The 18,031-nt window shown below is 36.8% G+C and overlaps 1 protein-coding gene across 4 annotated transcripts in view; it reads left to right on the top strand.

Annotated features, from left to right (window-relative positions):
- Positions 1–18,031, top strand: part of LOC106881998 (tektin-3) — a 59,543-nt gene that overhangs the window by 37,015 nt on the left and 4,497 nt on the right. For all 4 annotated transcript variants that reach the window (XM_014932538.2, XM_052969633.1, XM_014932535.2 and 1 more), the window contains 5 exons: positions 3,017–3,736; positions 5,963–6,033; positions 8,420–8,563; positions 10,951–11,173; positions 16,144–16,298. In XM_014932538.2, coding sequence (XP_014788024.1) covers positions 3,029–3,736; positions 5,963–6,033; positions 8,420–8,563; positions 10,951–11,173; positions 16,144–16,298 — 1,301 coding nt within the window. In that variant the 5' untranslated portion in view covers positions 3,017–3,028. The remainder of the gene's footprint in view (positions 1–3,016; positions 3,737–5,962; positions 6,034–8,419; positions 8,564–10,950; positions 11,174–16,143; positions 16,299–18,031) is intronic.

Below are 18,031 nucleotides of genomic sequence, written 5' to 3'. Positions count from 1 at the left end.
TGGCACATAAAAGACACCATTTCGAGCGTGGCCATTTTCGTGCGGGTGACACGTAAAAGCACCCACTACACTCTCTGAGTGGTTGGCGTTAGGAAGGGCATCCAGCTGTAGAAACTCTGCCAAATCAGACTGGAGCCTGGTGTTGCCATCCGGTTTCACCAGTCCTCAGTCAAATCGTCCAACCCATGCTAGCATGGAAAGCGGACGTTAAACGATGATGATGATGATGATGATGATTATTATTATTATTATTATTATTATTATTATTGGCTTAGTGGTTAGGGTGTTGTGTTCACGATCGCGAAATCGTGGTTTCAGTTCTAAGACTGTGTGGTGTGTTGTGTTCTTGAGCAAAGTGCTTCATCTTGTGTTGCTCTGTGATCACTTCAGCACCTTACATATGGTACACTGTGCACTTGTTCAAGCAATGTCAGTTTGATGGAGGAAGTGAGATAATGTACAGCACATACATTTGATCACTATAAAAAAGCATTTGTGCAGGTTGTTCAGTAAAAGCTGAACACTCATATGTTGTCTTCAACGAGAAAGTCTGTCATTGTTATTTAATAATGTTTGATTTGACTCCATGCATATGTCAGCTGTGTATATCAGTAGTATGAATATGTGTATGTATGTGTGTGTGAATACATGTACGTTAGTGCCTACTGTATATGTGTATGTGTTTAGAATGAATGTATGTATGAATGTGTGCATGTTTGTCTGGAAGAACATGAATGCATGCATGTATTTTTATCTAGGGAGTTGGATCGTTTGACAGGAGTTGGCCAGCTTGGGCACTGTCCAGACTCCAGTTGTCTGTTTGAATATGGTTTCTGTAGCTGGATGACCTTCCTAACATATGCTTTTGATATTTGTGTGTTTGAGCATGATGAGGGTATGCGAGTGTGGTTGCAAGAGCATTGCTGGGTGGGGGAGTGGGATTGGATTGAGGTTTGGTAGTGTTAGTGGGAAGAAAGAAAGCGAGGAAAAGCATACATATGTAGCTGTGTGTGTGCATGTGCACACCTATGAATATGGAGATGAGTGTAGGAGGTTACAGGAGATGCATAAGATTGGGAGGTCAGCCTGTGGTCTGCACAGGCATTGGTTGTTAGGAACCCTGCCCTTGGTTGTGGGGCAGCCAATGTTAAGGTGGTGTAGCTGGATTGTTGGCAGCCAGTGGTTTGAAGTTCACCAGGAGGGTATACCTCTGATGGCAGCAAGAAGATAGTTTGTATTTCCTGTTGCTAGATACTGCAGGTTGGTGGAGAATATACAGTCTTACACAGAGACAGAGTTGGCAATTGTGGGTGTTCAGTGTATAAGATGGGGTCCTGCCGATGGTGGTCTATTCAATGTTGGGGGTTTCATTCCAGAGGAAATGAGACAAAGAGGCAGAATTCTCTTTATCCCAGCATCTAAGGGAATGAATGTGCTGCATGTACCTTCCCTTGAAGTCATTGGCCATCATACCTGTGTAGTGCCTTGTAGTGCCGTTGGATAGTGTGAGGTTGGCTCTGTACATTATGGCTGTTCAGAGGCAGGACCTTCTTAGAGGGCAGCTGGTAGGGTTTCCGAAATTACAGGTTGGGTTTGGAGGTTTTGTGAGTGCATGTTTGCATCTATTGTAACTTGCAATGTTAGAAGTGATATTGTCTAAACAGGAGTAGCTCTCCTTGACATTAATGTGGGTTGAAAAGCTCATAGTACTTATGGCCCCTGGGGAAATGCTTCTTAATCAACAACTGGAAGTTCCTAGCTATGTTGGTGGAAACTTCTTGGGTAAATGGTTGGGTTGGACTAGATTATCTTTCTCTTTCTGGTCCTCTTCAAGTGTAAGGGTGGAGGTTGGGTGGGGGTCCTCTTTATGTGCTAACTTCTTGGAAAATCTGCTCTTTGCTAATGTGTCATTGCAGTTGGGGTGAAGGCTTTTGAAGATCTCCCACTTGGCTAAAAGCTTAGATATTCTTCTGCTAATGCCTGAAACTGGGGTCAAATTGCAGTGGGTGGCGGGGGGAGGTGGTGATTTGAGCTTCTGTGGATTACAGTTTCCTAATTAGGTTTCCTGTAAGGGTAGTACTTGTCTGTTTTCAGGTTTAGGGTTATGTCTAGGGAGTTGACCAAGATCAAGTTGGCCATAACTGTTATAGACAGGCCAAATTCTTTGGATATTTTTATCAGGTCCTTCCTAAACTTGTCCATGATGTGGCCATTCATATGGCTTGAGATTGCCAGTCTGTTGTCGCTGTTTAGGGCTGTGTGGGTGTGTACATTTCTTGAGGGTATTCAAAATAAATAACCTGACGAGATCTCTGTAGGAAACCGACGAAACTTTAAGTTGCATGAAGCTGAATCAAACTGTTTTAAATAATAACATATGTAACTCCTAGGGTAGTCATCTGGCAGAATTGTTAGCATGCTGGGCAAAATGTTTAGTGGCAGTTCATTTGTCTTTATGTTCTGAGTTCAAATTCCACCGAGGTTGACTTTACCTTTCATCCTCTCAGGATTGATAAAATAAGTGACAGTTGAACAATGGGGCTGATGTAATCAACTTAGCCCCTACTCCAGAATTGCTTGCCTTGTTTCAAAATTTGAAACTAATATATGTATCTCTTACAAAATATGTTCAATACCTCTTTTTCATTTGTTCACTCACCTATGTGTGTGTGTATGTATACATATGTATGTACATACATACATTCATTCATTCATTCATTCATTCAGTCATTGTATTTGCTTAGAAAGAAATTTGAAGTGATTAAAGTATAATGGATAAGGAATAATTCTAATATTATAAATGTTGAAAAGGGATAACAGAGTGAGTATCAATCATGCATTTATACTATAAATGATTATAATCATTATAGTGAAACCCAGTACTATAAACATGGCATATTTGTTTTCTTTAGTTCTTTTGTCATTAATGACAAAGATGACTAATTTTTTTTGTTCTTTATATTTCAACATCTATGAACAAACTAATATCTGACTTGGATTTTCATTTGTATTACAGGTTCATTGTGAAATGGAGTTTCTGGGACATACACAGAAAGCTAGGTATATGTTTGGCTCTGGTAAAAATTCCAATGGCTCCAGTGCCCTGCCAACAATTGCACGTCAGAATTCAACTTTAAGGGTGCAGGATTTCTATCCGAATCCACGATATTTTCAGCGTTCATTAACACAAATTCCCTGGCAACAACAGCAGAATGCATGCAGCCTACCCCAGAAAGCTGAAAGCACACTGTCTATGAATAAGAAGGCAATGTTTTCTTTTGGAAATACCAACTTGAATTCCTTCAAACCTGCTCCTGTCCTTCAATCACCTCCCATATCTCTCTATACAAGTTACACCCCAAATGAATGGGAACGCTTTAACCAAAATAATTATTTTACATCTGATTATCTTCGAAGTGGTGCAGAAAAACTGAGGCTTGATACTGCAAGAATGTGTAAGGAAGCTGATGAGAAAACACAACGTACTCAGTCAAATAGTGGTAAAAGATTAGGAGAACGCATCTCTGACATAGTCTTCTGGAAAAACGAGCTTCTTCATGAAATTAGCGACATCGCTTCTTCTACATCAGAACTGAAAAATGCAAAGCGAATAATTGAAAAAACTCTGGTAGAAACGGAAAACCCACTGAATTTGGTGCGAGAATGTCTTTACATCAGAGCTCAGAAACGGGGCATTGAAATGGTCCGTGATGATCCTGAAAAGAATTTGGTCAAAGTAAGTAATCTTCTGGAATATTTATAATGTCAAATTATTGCAGGCACAGGCATAGCTTCCTTCCTTCCTGTGTGGCACCTTGAGCATGTGTCTCCTATTATAGTCCTAGGCTGACCAAAACCTTGTGAGTGGATTTAGTAAATGACAGACAGCACTGGTATTGCCCATGACTATGATTTCACTCGGTTCAATAGGTCTTCACATGCACAGCATATCACCTCATGATTGAAAGGTGCTTTTAATGGGCCAGTTACATGACACTGGCATCAGCCACGACTACAATCTCACTTGGCTTGATGTCACTGCCTCCATGAGACTCAACGCATGAATGGTGCTTTTTTCGTGCATGGCATATCTCCAAAGGTCTCAGTCGCTTGTCATTGCCTCTGTGAGGTTCAACATTTGAAGATCGTGCTTCACCACCGTTAGAGTGCGACACTTCTTCACACAGCTGTCATCTTCCATACGCATTACATGACCATACCAACACAGTCATCTCTCTTGTGCACAACATCTGATGCTTCTTATGTCCATCTTTTCTCTCAGGATGGTTACATTCTGTCATGTATGCACACTGACATTACACATCCAGCAGAGCATATTAGCTTCATTTCTGACAAGCCTATGCATGTCATCAGCAGTCACAGCCTATGTTTCACTACCATGTAGCATGGCTGTTTGCACACAGGCATCATACAGTCTGCCTTTCACTCTGAGCATGAGGCTCTTTGTTACCAACAGAGGTAGGAGCTCTTTGAACTTTGCTCAGCCTATTCTTATTCTAGCAGCTATGCTCTCAGAGCATCCACCCCTGCTACTGACTTGGTCACCTAGGTAACAGAAGCTATTGTCTACTTCTATTTTCTTTTTTCCCTGGCATGTGATGGAATCTATTTTCTGTATGTTTTTGGTGTTTATTGTACCTGTGCACTTTCCACGCACTAAAACTATCTTTCCTGTTAATCTTCCTCTGATATTGCTGCACCTCTTATGTGTCCATAGCTTACACCAGGTACATTTTATGGAGTTTCTACCTACACTTTTTCTACAGATCGAGCAGGGCCATCTATCTGAAAGGATTTGTGATTTGTCCACCTTCCTACTTACTAAGACTTTGGTTTTTTTCTAGGTTAACTCTAATGCCCTTTGATTCTAGACCTTGCTTCCATACCTGTAACTTTTTCTCTAGTTCTGGTAGTGATTCAACTATAAGAGCAAGGTCATCAGCATAGAGGAGCTCCTAAGGGCAGCCTGTCTTGAATTCCTCTGTTATCACCTGAAAGGCTATGATGAACAAGAGGGGCTGAGGACTGATCCTTGGTGAACCCTACTTGTACCCTGAATTCTTTGCAAAACTCATTGCCAACCCTCACCTTACTGACAGCATCCCTGTACATAGCTTCTACAGCTCTCACCAACCACTTATGTATCCCTAGATCCAGATAAGGGATTGGGGGGACCCTGTCAAAGGCTTTCTCCATGTCAACAAAAGCCAAATACAGAGGTTTATCTTTAACTAGGTATTTCTCCTGCAGCTGTCTTACCAGAAATATAGCATCAGGGGTGCTTGTCCCTGGCACAAACCCAAACTGCATCTCATCTAAACTAACTCTCTCCCTAATTAGTTGGCTATGACCCTCTCCGCAACCTTCATCACTTGATCCAACTGTTCATTTATTTATATGTGATTGTGTGTATCCCTTATCTTGACATGTGATGCTTGTAAATGAGCATCACTATCATGCAAGCAATATTGTTTGTTTTCAGTTGTCAATGAAAAACATGTCTGGCCAAAGGAAATTTTACCTTACCTGGAAACAGATGAGAGGGTTGGCAGCAGGAAGGATATCTGGCTGTAGAAAATCTGCTTCAACAAATTTTGTCAGACCCATGCAAGTATGGTAAATGGGTGTTCAATGATGATGAAAATAATGATTTTGATTATAACATCTGTGTTGAATCTTTGGCCAGTAGTTTAATATGCAACCATGACACTCCTGTTCTGTTTAAATATGGTCAACTATTTAACTCTTGCTAGCTCAGCTCACCTAGATATAAATAATTGCCATGGACAAATATAAAGTTCATTTTACAGAAACCAAAATACGAATTGCTAATGTTAAAAATGAATAATGCTCATTAAAATATTTTTATACTGACTAACTGTTTAATAAAATGGCAGATAAAATAACATTTGTTTCTTTTTTGTTGTTACTGAAATAACAGGAGGTGGAAACCATTAAAATATGTCAGGACAAACTGCGAGGGATGATAGAAAAGGTAACAATACAATTAAGGTTAGTAAATTTATTAATGGGAATTGATCTTGTCTTGATTCCATGACAAAAAGCAAAGAAAAGGTTTAAGAATTTCTGCAAGTGGATTGGGGGAACTGGCTTTTAAAAGCTGATATTTATCTTCACTTTTATGGCAAGAAGTCAGATGATGAGAAACAAATTTTCCATTGGCAGAATGCCAACGTTCTCTGATAATGTTGCACCTATTCTTGAGAACAAGTGAATTGAAGTAACTTGCATCACCTTTGAACTCTCAGTGTCTGAGCAAGTTATCTAACACCTTAGCTGTTTAACTGATTTACTTCTACAGTGGTTTCTGTGTAGATGTCAAAAGGTTATGGAATGGGATAACAAAGATTCATCTCTCATATGGTTATTGTTGCAAAACCCAAAGTAGTTAAGAACTGGTTGAAAGGATCCTTGTGATGATGACGCTGATACTGCCAACTTCTGACAAACTAATTGCAGAGACTTTCTTGTTAACAACTAAACATTTTCCTTGATCTCTCCCCATCTCCAGTAAAAAAAATAGCTTAAACTTTGTGTTACTGGGAGAATGATGAAAGAGAATTGGTCAGTGTTATAAGCACATCTCTGACATTGCAGACCGCCTTTTATTGATGTGGAAGCAGATGTGGAAGATGAAGTTACTGTAGTTGCTTGCTGTTCTTGTTATTATAGACAGTAGAGTAGCTGAATCATTAGAGAACAGGACTAATTGGCTATCAGAATTTTGTTATGCTTCTCTAATTTCTAAGTTCAAATCCTACCAAGATCAACAATGCTTTCAATATTGCTAGACTCAATAAAATAAGTAATGGCAGTGTAAGTGAAGTAAGTGGGTCTTGTGTTAATTTTGACATGAGGTTTTCAACTTCTCACTGAATTATAGTGTAAGTTATGGCTGTGTGCTTTAAGAAGTTTACTTCCCAATTATATGTGCTCAGGTTCAATCCCACTGCATGGCATTTTGAATAAGTGTTTTCTGCTATAGCTCTGGACCAGGTGAAAGCCTAGTGAATGGATTTGGTGGATGGAAACTGAAAGAAACCCATTATATAATGTGTGTATGTGTGTGCGTGCATATATGAGCATGTTTCTGTCTCCTTGCAACAGTTATAAGCAAGTTTCCCCATCATACAACCTGTGGCTTTTGTTTCCAATCTACTATAAAAACAAGTCTGGTTATGGGGAAATATTATATTGCAAACTTATTAACTACTCATCTCTGTTTACTATGAATAATTTGCTTGTGCTGACTAGCATATTATTTGAAGTACAGGTATAGCTGTGTGGTTAAGAAGTTTGCTTCCTAATCACATGGTTTTGGGTTCAGTCCCACTGCATGGTACTTTGGACAAGTTTTTTTCTAAAATCCTGGTCTGATCAAAGCCTTGCAAGTGGATTTACTTGGTAGAAACTAAAAAAATCCCATTGTGTATGTGTGTGTGTTTGTCTGTTTCCTTCCTTGTCTGGATATTCCATGATGGTTGTAAATGAATGTCAGTCATACAAGTGAAAACATGTCTAGCTATGGGGAAATATATTGATTAACTTGAAACTGGGTGAGGGTTGATGACAAGATAAGCATTTGACCAAAGAGAATCTGCTTCAATGAATTCTGCCTGATCTATGAGAGCATAGAAAAGTGAATGTTAAAACAGTGATGATGGTACTAACTTAACTATGACCCTTATTTACAGATATGTGGCTTGGCTTTGTACGAATGTAAGAACTTATTAATATTATTGTTCTTGTACATGTCCACTTCCTTGGCTACGCATCAAGCCCATGAAACACTTTTCAAGAACCAGGGGTCTCTTTTTACTTTACCCATCAGTGAACTACATATCATGTGATGTCATGTTGTTCTTTTTCTAGTGAGTGCTTATCTTTGTTTCCACAAAGATACACAGCGAACAGATTAAACAATGATATTGACATACTAAAAATAAATGAGTCTTCACATCTTTCTTATTTCATACATTTTCAGCTTTTCAAAGCTGAAAATTAATCAAGTTTCTTTTTTAGAATTCCTTGTAATTATTATGCAAATCTTTTGAGTTTACCTTGTTTAGCTGGCTACATAAAACTTGAAGTCACTCACTTTCATTTCATCCAAACATTTTATTTTACCCCTTCTCATAATGTCTTCTCACCTATTTCTCTCATTTAGTTGGACATTGTGTCCATTTCCTTGCTTGTCTATATCTCTTTCTTTTCTATCTGACTTTATATCTCTCCTTTCTTAATCAGATTATGCATTGCAATGAATAACATTTTCCTGAAATACTGAATCTGACTCTTATTTACCCATTTTGTTTTTATTTGATTCCTTTTTTTTTTCTCTCTCTCTTTTGTTTTTTCTTTTCCTTTGTCACTTCAGTCAAAACAATGCAGCTCAACTTGAACTTGAGAAGGACAGTGGAAATAAAGTTGTCGCACAAAACCTTGATGAAAATGCTTTCCAGCTTCGTAACCTGTCAACTGACATATCATATCAAAGCGGTGTTGAAAAGATTAACATCACGTGAGTGATAAAACGAAAGAAATAATAATAATAAATAAATAAAATGAGGTAGTTTTGGTGAAGCATTGTGTGGTATAACTTTAAAGAATGTTGTTGTGTAAGGCCAGAACAATGTGAGAAGGTACAAAATAAACTACAACAGGAAAAGAAAACAAAACAAAGTTGCAGTTCTAGCTTGTTTTTCTACATTTCGTGGTGAAGACCCTTTCTTCAGGACATTTGGTAAAAGTGGTAGTTGGAAAAAGTTGTTGCTCACACATCTGAGCAATGACTTTTTCCAACTACCACTTTTACCAAATGTCCTGAAGAAAGGGTCTTCACCACGAAATGTAGAAAAACAAGGTAAAACTGCAACTTTGTTTTGTTTTTTCCTCTTGTAGTTTATTTTGTACCTTCTCACATTGTTCTGGCCTTACACAACAAACTTCTTTAAATAATAATACTACTAATAATAATACTTTCAAATTTTGGTGGAGGGGGTCAAGTCGATTACATCAACCCTAGTACTCAACTGGTACTTATTTTATTGACCCCAGAAGGATGAAAGGCAAAGTTGACCTTAATGGAATTAGAACTCAGAATGTAAAGATAAGCAAAATGCTACCAAGCATTTTGCCTGGCATGCTAATGACTCTGCCAGCTCACTACCTAATAATAATGGCTCCTTCTAATTTTGAGGGAAGGGGCAACAACCCCACTACTTGGCTGTTACTTTATTTTGTCAACCCTGAAAAGATGAAAGGTAAAGTTGACCTTGGTAGTATTTGAACTATGGAGCCAGAAGAAATGATGCAAGGCATTTTGTCTGATGCATTAATAATTCTGCTGGCTTAATGCCTTAATAATAATAATAATAATAATAATAATTTAGATATGTTTCAATCAAAATTGTCCCAAGCCATGTTTAACTTAATAGTACCACCTGATAGGTTCTGTTAAGTCGTGTTAAAGTCAAGTTTTGTGGTATCCTAGCCCATTCAAGTGGGGAACAGTTGATTGAAACGTATCCAGGTATAGGTGGTTTGTCTGTATTCCTTGAAGAAATTTGTCCAGATAGCATTTGAAGGTTATGGGATTTTTTTCTTCTTTGATTTGTTTTGGTATAATACTTCATATAGCAGAACTGGTAAAGTAATTGTGTTGGTAGTCTAATTTCTGTAGAGAGCATATGACACAGGATCACTTTCTTGGATGATTGCTTTTAGTTATGTATGCATGTACCCAGCCACCGCTTCTTTATTGATAATAGGAGTTCAGGACCAGTTGTCTGGGAAGTTCTTTATGTTGATGACCTAGCCCTCATAGCTGAATTACATAAAAAGAATTATAAAAAGAATTTTCTAAGTATGAAAGCGGGGTCTAACTTAGCTTAGGTAAAGCTTTTGTTTTACTTAACAAGGAAGAATGCAAAACTATATTGTCATCTGGTATGCAGTCATTATTAATTTGCTGAAAAGAAGTTAATAGGAGTTCTATAGTGTGTATATAATATAAACTATATGTGCTCAATGGATGCAGTGGCATCATAAACAGCTTGACAGAAAAGGGCTTTGTATATTGCAAATGCACAGAAATAGCAATTAAAAATAGACATGATGTGAATTCTTTTAACTGCCCAGAAGTCTCAGTAAAGATAGTTTACAGCTACTGTTACTTAGGTAACATAATCAGCAGTAGAAGTGAGTAGTGTGAAAGTATAGTAGCCTGAGTCTGAGGTGGAAAAAAAAATGATGGGAACTATTACCTCTGTTTCCAACAGAAATTCTCTTTCTGAATAAAGAGCAGATTGTATTATGTCAACCACTTTGGTAAGTTTGTCTCCACTGAAAGCTTGCCTGTAAAAGTTGACAACATACCTCTAGTAGAAGGCTTGTTTCTATTTTTTTTTGTACCAGTATTTAACAGTTTCTGCACAAATCAAGCTCATTACACATAACATATTACAACACAATTACTTTTAATATTATCTCAAAAGTGAATCAAAGAAGAAAAAAACATCCCATTACTTCCAAACATTATCTGAACAAGTTTCTTCATGAGATACCAGACAAACCACTTACACCTGGATACATCTCAGTTAACAACAGCTCACTATTTAAACAGGTTATGGTACCACAGAATTTGACATAAATACGACTTAACAGATTCTATCTGGTGGTGCTGTTAAACTAAACATGGCCTGAGCCAATTTATATATATGCATATGAATATGCAAATAGGTGTATGTATGTGTGTGCTTACATACCTTTAATCAGAAACATATACCCATTCATGAATATATCATGAATATATATGCAGCTAGAGAAATGTATAGCATTACAAATACTGACAACTTGTATATTGCCATGAAGCAACATGTCATCAGATGTATTTCTGTGATTTGGCAGGACATCAGTGCCAAAAACATGGTGTATGTTTACCAATAATAATATCAAGCAATGTCAAGCAGAGCGTGCCGCTTCTAAACATCTGTGCAGTGAAATCAACACGTTGCTTCAAAAATGCTGCAGTGATATGTGGCAACAGTGGAATGTGACAAATCAAGCTTTGGCAGACCGAATTAGAGAATTGCTAACAACTAAGAATAAACTGCAAACACATTTATCAAAGGTAAGTCGTTGTAGTTGTAGTTGTGGTTGTTGTTTAGGTTAAGGTCAACCTTGATCAGCAAACCTAGTGATCAAATATAATCCAACTTTGACCATTCCGTTTGTTTTCAGATAGTCGTAGAGGACTACATCACATCTATTGATGGTGTGAGGCCTAATGATTGGGTAACTGAGGCCTCAATCATAAGTTCATGGATTCAACTCCTAGCCTGGGAGCCACACAGTCATTATGCACAGCACTTTATTTCATGTTGCTCCATTCCACTTAGTTGATTGAAATAAATATTAAGATCGATGGAGTGTTTGGTCAGTGTCAAGTTTATACAGCAAGAAAAAGAGTGTGTTCAGCACGGGCTGCTGTATTCTGCTTTAGCCCTTCAATATCTAATGTGTCCTTTCTTTTTTTGAGATAAAATCAGTAAGATTTAATCTCTACAATTAGAACTTTTGGTCGTAGCCAGTACCGCCTGACTGGCCTCCATGCCAGTGGCACGTAAAAGCACTCACTACACTCTCGGAGTGGTTGGCATTAGGAAGGGCATCTAGCTGTAGAAACTCTGCCAAATCAGATTGGAGCCTGGTGTACCGACCTGGTTAACCAGTCCTCAGTCAAATCGTCCAACCCATGCTAGCATGGAAAGCGGACATTAAACGATGATGATGATGTAGTTACTATCTAGAATAATACCTACATAAAAGGTTTGTAGGTATGCGGTACTTTGTTATGCAAATGCAATATACTATGAAGTATGCAAAATAGTCAATACCATGCCCTACTGCATCAGCAGTGCTTGTTACATTACTTTTTTAAAGTTGTTTCTACAGATATTCTATAGAAACTACAGCCAGCTCTGATTTTTGCTATAATGTTTTGTATCGAGAGGTCAGATGTAAACAAACAATGAGATTGGAGACAAAAGTTGGTAATGAGTGTATATGCCATACAATGTCTTGATATGAAACAGCAAAAATCAGCACTGGTTATAGTTTCTATAGAATATCTGTAGAAACAACCTTAAAAAATAATGCCTACATAGTCTACATTATATTAGAACTAGATATTAGAACTTTTGAATTTGATTTAAAATGGTTAGTTTGAGGCTCATGTGAAACCACCCAACTTCTGTCTGTGTCATTTCAAAAGCCCAATTGAAACATAAATGAATTTCTACTGAATTTAATTGTATTAACTCATGATTGCAATTTTAAAGTTATCACAGTTGAAGAAAATTAAATAATCGTTTTTTAAAGAAATTCTTTTATATGTGGATTATCCAGTCAATGGTATGTCATAAATACTATACAAGAATTGATGAAACTGTTGTGGTAAAGAAAGTTAGAGATATAATCCTATTAATTAATTTAAAGGATATATATATATATTACATGGAAAAATGCGAGCATGAAAAGTCATATTCTAGTAAAGAAAAGAATAAGAAATTTTTTACTTAAAATATTGCAGCAAAGAATGCCAGTTCTAATTTATCACTCTTTACAGTTCTCATCTTTTAAATTTATTGTACAAAACTGTTCAGCTAATTTGTAAGTTTATCTAATTAGTCACCTTTTTCTGTATTTAAGTTAGTAAATTAGCCAAACTCTACTTAAATAAGTATAATGTTATTTGTAAACTATAATAAAAGCATTTTTAATATTCAAATTTAATTTTAGCTGCAATATTTTAAGTAACAAGTTTCTTATTCTTTACTTTACTAGAAGTAATAGCTTGTCCTATACTTTTATAGGTGTAATAACTTGTCCTGTACTTTTCCAGGTTTATAATCTTAAGAATATGACTTTTCATGCTCACATTTTTCCATGTAATCCATGATTTTTTCTAGGCATTGTTATTATAAGATAATTAATAATGTGTCAATTAATAATTTAAGATTTTACCTTATAAGATACTGAAAGATAATATTTCAATTTTTCCATGTAAGTGATGATAATATTTCAATATTTTTTTTTGTGTTTAATTTAAATATATGTTGTAATTGAATTATTTGATATTACCCATCCACACCAAATAATGGCAGGAATTTTTACCATGTTGTTGGTTACACCATGGCTCACCAAAAGTTACAAAGAACAAGACCCCAAAACCATCAGTTACCAGGCTCATCTTAAGTAACCTAATTTTGCAATATTAGGTCACAGGAATTCATTCAACGAAAAAAAAATTTCCAAGGATTCTGGGACTGGGCGGGGGAACCCACACCTCATTTTTTCCGAACCAAAATAAGGGATTTGCAGCATATTAGGAGGTCAGGGTACTTGATTCCACTCAAAAAATCAAATTTTTTGTTTTTTTTTCTTAGTGTAAATCGTGCAGGTGTCAATATAGAAATTGACCATAATGTTATTGTTATTTAGCCTCAAATAAACCCTGATACTGCAAACGTATCATCAAAGACATTCTAGCCTTCAGCAAACTGTCTTTTTAGGGATAATCTAGGACATTACATACAATGGGTGTGTGATTTAGGTAGGGGGATACTGTGGGTGCTATTTTTAGCATATCGAGCGACCAGGTAGAGGCTCTTTCATTGGTTCAATTGCACGATGAGATTTTTTTACACATATATGTAATATGTATATATATCATCGGCAGAAGTTAGAGAGCAAGTCAAAAGCTGAGAGTTTTGTGTATTAGCACTTATCAAAGACGAATTTGTTCATTGTCACTCTGTAACTTCTGATGAAATCATTATCATCATCATCATCGTTTAACGTCCGCTTTCCATGCTAGCATGGGTTGGATGATTTGACTGAGGACTGGTGAACCAGATGGCTACACCAGGCTCCAATCTGATTTCGCAGAGTTTCTACAGCTGGATGCCCTTCCTAAGACCAAGCACTCTTTCATTTAAGCCTAAGAAAGGCATACTTTTAATTTAAAAGTTTATGTTAATTGAAGATGAATAGGTGCCTTACTGCCCCCCCCCCCTTGAGGTCGCAGATATTTTGATGTAACTTTTTTCTACTGAACCAGATCTCAAACTATTTATGCTAAAGTGTAGCTGAGGAGATGTCCTCTGTAAAACTGTTAACAGTTTGCAATTTGGTTGAGAACTGAATTAGTGGTGAAGCTTGGAAGTTGTTGCAACTGACGAAATGGTGGACTTAAGAATATATTCAACCACGGTAGTGGTTGAATGATATATATGTATCCTTATTAGCCATTGCTGGCATGGTATCAGAAAATGAACTAAGGGACATAAATAACTAAGTAGTGATTGTTATCCACTTGGTATAATACCAACTTCCTCAGCTTTTCTAGTAACTGGAGGTCCGTATCAGTTTCCATTAGTTGCTAGGATATTACAAATGGTATGTGGAGGCGCAATGGCCTAGTGGTTAGGGCAGTGGACTCGTGGTCATAGGATCGCGGTTTCGATTCCCAGACCGGGCGTTGTGAGTGTTTATTGAGCAAAAACACCTAATGCTCCACGAGGCTCCGGCAGGGGGTGGTGGCGGCGAACCCTGCTGTACTCTTTCACCACAACTTTCTCTCACTCTTACTTCCCGTTTCTGTTGTACCTGTAATTCAAAAGGTCAGCCTTGTCACACTGTGTCACGCTGAATATCCCCGAGAACTACGTTAAGGGTACACGTGTCTGTGGAGTGCTCAGCCACTTGCACGTTAATTTCACGAGCAGGCTGTTCCGTTGATCGGATCAACTGGAACCCTCAGCGTCGTAAGCAACGGAGTGCCAACAACAACAACAAATAGTATATCAGTCTTTTATTAAATCATCAGTTAATTTATTATGTAAATTCTTAAAGGTACTGATTTATATTTGGAGGGTTTTTTTTTTTTTTTTTTAAAGTTTATGGTGGAACAAAATCAGAACAGGGTACAAACTTTCTTAGAAGTATATTTAATTAAACATGTGGTGGTGATAGGAAGTGAACTTAATTCAAGTAGGCTTTGAACTTAGAACCTAAAAAGATAGAAACTAAATACTGTTAGGTGTTTAACTTAGCCCAATTCTCCATATGTTGTACTATTTCTGCTATGCTGTTATTAAATAATGGTTTCCTTCTAGAAACTTCTACTTGCAGCCCAGTAGTCCTTGTTATTACCAAGTACCAGATAGTTAACTCTTTTACCATATTTCTATTGAAATACACTGCCTTTGTTTAAATTAATTTTGAAAATATTGAAGAATTTACTAAAATAAACTTGTCATTATTAAATAGGTGCTTGGCCCGTAAATTAACATGAAATTTTGATTGGTAATTTTAATTTAAATCACTTTTGAACAAGAAATTTGACTTATTGAATCAAAGCTGGTTTCAGGCAAGTTTGTATCAAAGGAGCTAAACAAGCCAATGAAGAATACTCTACATGATTTTTGAACCACTAAAAATAACAGCCTTAGATTACACCCTGCTATTTTAATAAAAGGAATGACATGTGGGATAATGCAAAACCTACATTATATTATATTTGAATAAATTATATATTACCTTATATTTGAATAACTTATATATTACATTATATTTGAATAAATTATATATTACATTATATTTGAATAAATTATATATTACCTTATATTTGAATAAATTATATATTACTGTTTAGTGCCAGGTCAGCACAGTTCAAGCAGACCTATGATCAAATGCGTTCCAATTGTGATCATCTTAATTTATTCAAATATAATGTAATATTCAAATATAATGTAATGCTATGACCTGTACAGCAGCAACTGGCTGTAGCTTATCTAAAGTATATTGACATAAGCAGAGTTTGAATACTGAAACTAAAAGGTTAGAGGTAAACACTATAAAGCATCTATCCCAGCCCTGTCATACCTTTTGTTGTATCCACTACACTGATATTGAACAAATAAGTAGGTTCTGAAACTTATTACATCATTTTTTTCCATAAGATACAATATTAATACAAGCTTTAACTAGAAATAATGATGATATTATTATATCTGTCTTTATTTCAACTGATTGCAGGTTATACAAGAAATATTTGACATGAATAAAAGTATTGAATATCTAAAGAAATCTATTCAAGCTAAACAAGCACCATTACAAGTTGCCCAGACACGGCTTGGTACTCGACTGTTACGACCGAATGTGGAGTCTTGTTGTGATCCAGCATATGTTTGGTAAGGTTGTCGTGTGCAGTTATGCAAGTATATATGTTCAGTCAAGTACACATACACTTATGTATGTATACATGTTCTGAGACACACATGTCATTATCATCCTCATCATCATCATTTTTACATGACCTAGTGGTTAGTATGTTGCACTCATGAATGCGAGATCATGGTTTCAATTCCTAGACCAGGTGGTGTGTTGTGGTTCTTGAGCAAAACACTTATCTCCAGTTGCTTTGCGATCACTTCGACACCTGATGCATGGTATATTGTGCACCGGTTCAGGCAACATCAATTTGATGGAGTGAGAGAACTAATGTACAACTCATACATTTGATCACTATAATGAAATCATTTGTGCAGGTCATTCATCAAAAGCTGAACACTCATACATCGTCTTCAATAGGAGAGTCCATTATTTTTACATCCTCTTTTCATGCTGACAGGGTTTGGATGTTTTGACAAGGTCCAGTGGGTTGGGGGACCATGTCTTGCTCCAGTGTCTCAGTTTTTACATGGTTTCTCTGGCTGGATACCTTTCCTAACAACAACCACTTCAAAGAGTATACTGTGCTTTTTCCATGGCACCAACAATAATAAGGTTGCTTTGTAACTCAAAAGACTAAAGATTCTTCTTGACTGAGAGGGAGAACAGGAGATAAGGTGGTTAGTTTACGTGAAGTGTTGAGAGATTAAAGTACAATTGAAGGAACAGGTTTATTATTGTGCAGGAGATTCACATCTCTCTCTCATTTTACATGGTTGAATAAGTGTAGCTGAAGTGTCTGAAACAAAACGTAAATATGGTGGTGAGGTGCCTGAACATACCCTGAAAGTAACATGTCTTAGGAAGAGAAAAGAGCTGGAGATAAGAGAATCAGGGAATGTGGGTAGGGTTGCAGGTGGTTAGATACATTTATAGGATGACTAGTGAATTTTGCACAGAGGTGAGGATGGTATCTATGGGTGAATGCAATAAGGATGAGGCATTGAATCTGACTGGGAACAGTATGTAGGAGAGGAGTAGTTACTGGCAGTACAGAGACGGTGATATAGTTTGATATTTAGTAACAGGTTCTATTTTAATTTTTTTTACAGCAGATAAAGTAGATAGGAGAGGGATGAGAGGTGGGGTTAGAAGTTGTGAGTGAAGGGTGATTGATGGTAATAATGAGGGATGGATGTTACTTGTATTTAAGAATTTTGATTTTCTTTTTCAAAGAAAGTATGTTCATTCTTATAAATTTAATTTGTGTTTTAATTTAAAAAACTAAATTTCCGTTTTTAGATGTTATTAGAAAACGTCACAAGAATTACCTTTTTGCAAACTTTTAGTGACCTAGGTACAAAATTGTGGCCTACAACTTAAAACCTATATCCAGACAGATATATATATATATAAGCAATGTTAATTCTCTATATGAAGTATTAACAGTAACTGCACGATAAAGTGTAGTATATTGCCACTTAAGTGTGGCTGACCCCCTAGGGGTGGATGTTACTGTTGCTTTTAGCCCCAGGAGGACATCTCCTCCAGCTGGCTTATCGACACACGACTGTGTCCTGTTTGCCAAGGGAAGTTATCCCTCTCACCACGATCTGCAGCACGAACGGATCCGGATTTCAGGGTTATTTCCCTTTGTCGGCGTTCGATAGCTGCTGACCTTGGTGAGAGAGACAAAAACCTGCGTGCAGTTACTGTTAATACTTCATTTAGAGAATTAACATTGTTTGTTTTC

This window comes from Octopus bimaculoides, chromosome 7, assembly GCF_001194135.2.
Source record: "Octopus bimaculoides isolate UCB-OBI-ISO-001 chromosome 7, ASM119413v2, whole genome shotgun sequence".
Lineage (NCBI taxonomy): Eukaryota > Metazoa > Mollusca > Cephalopoda > Octopoda > Octopodidae > Octopus > Octopus bimaculoides.
The sequence above is the reverse complement of the archived record's forward strand: the minus strand, read 5'-3'. Positions and strand labels throughout refer to the sequence as shown.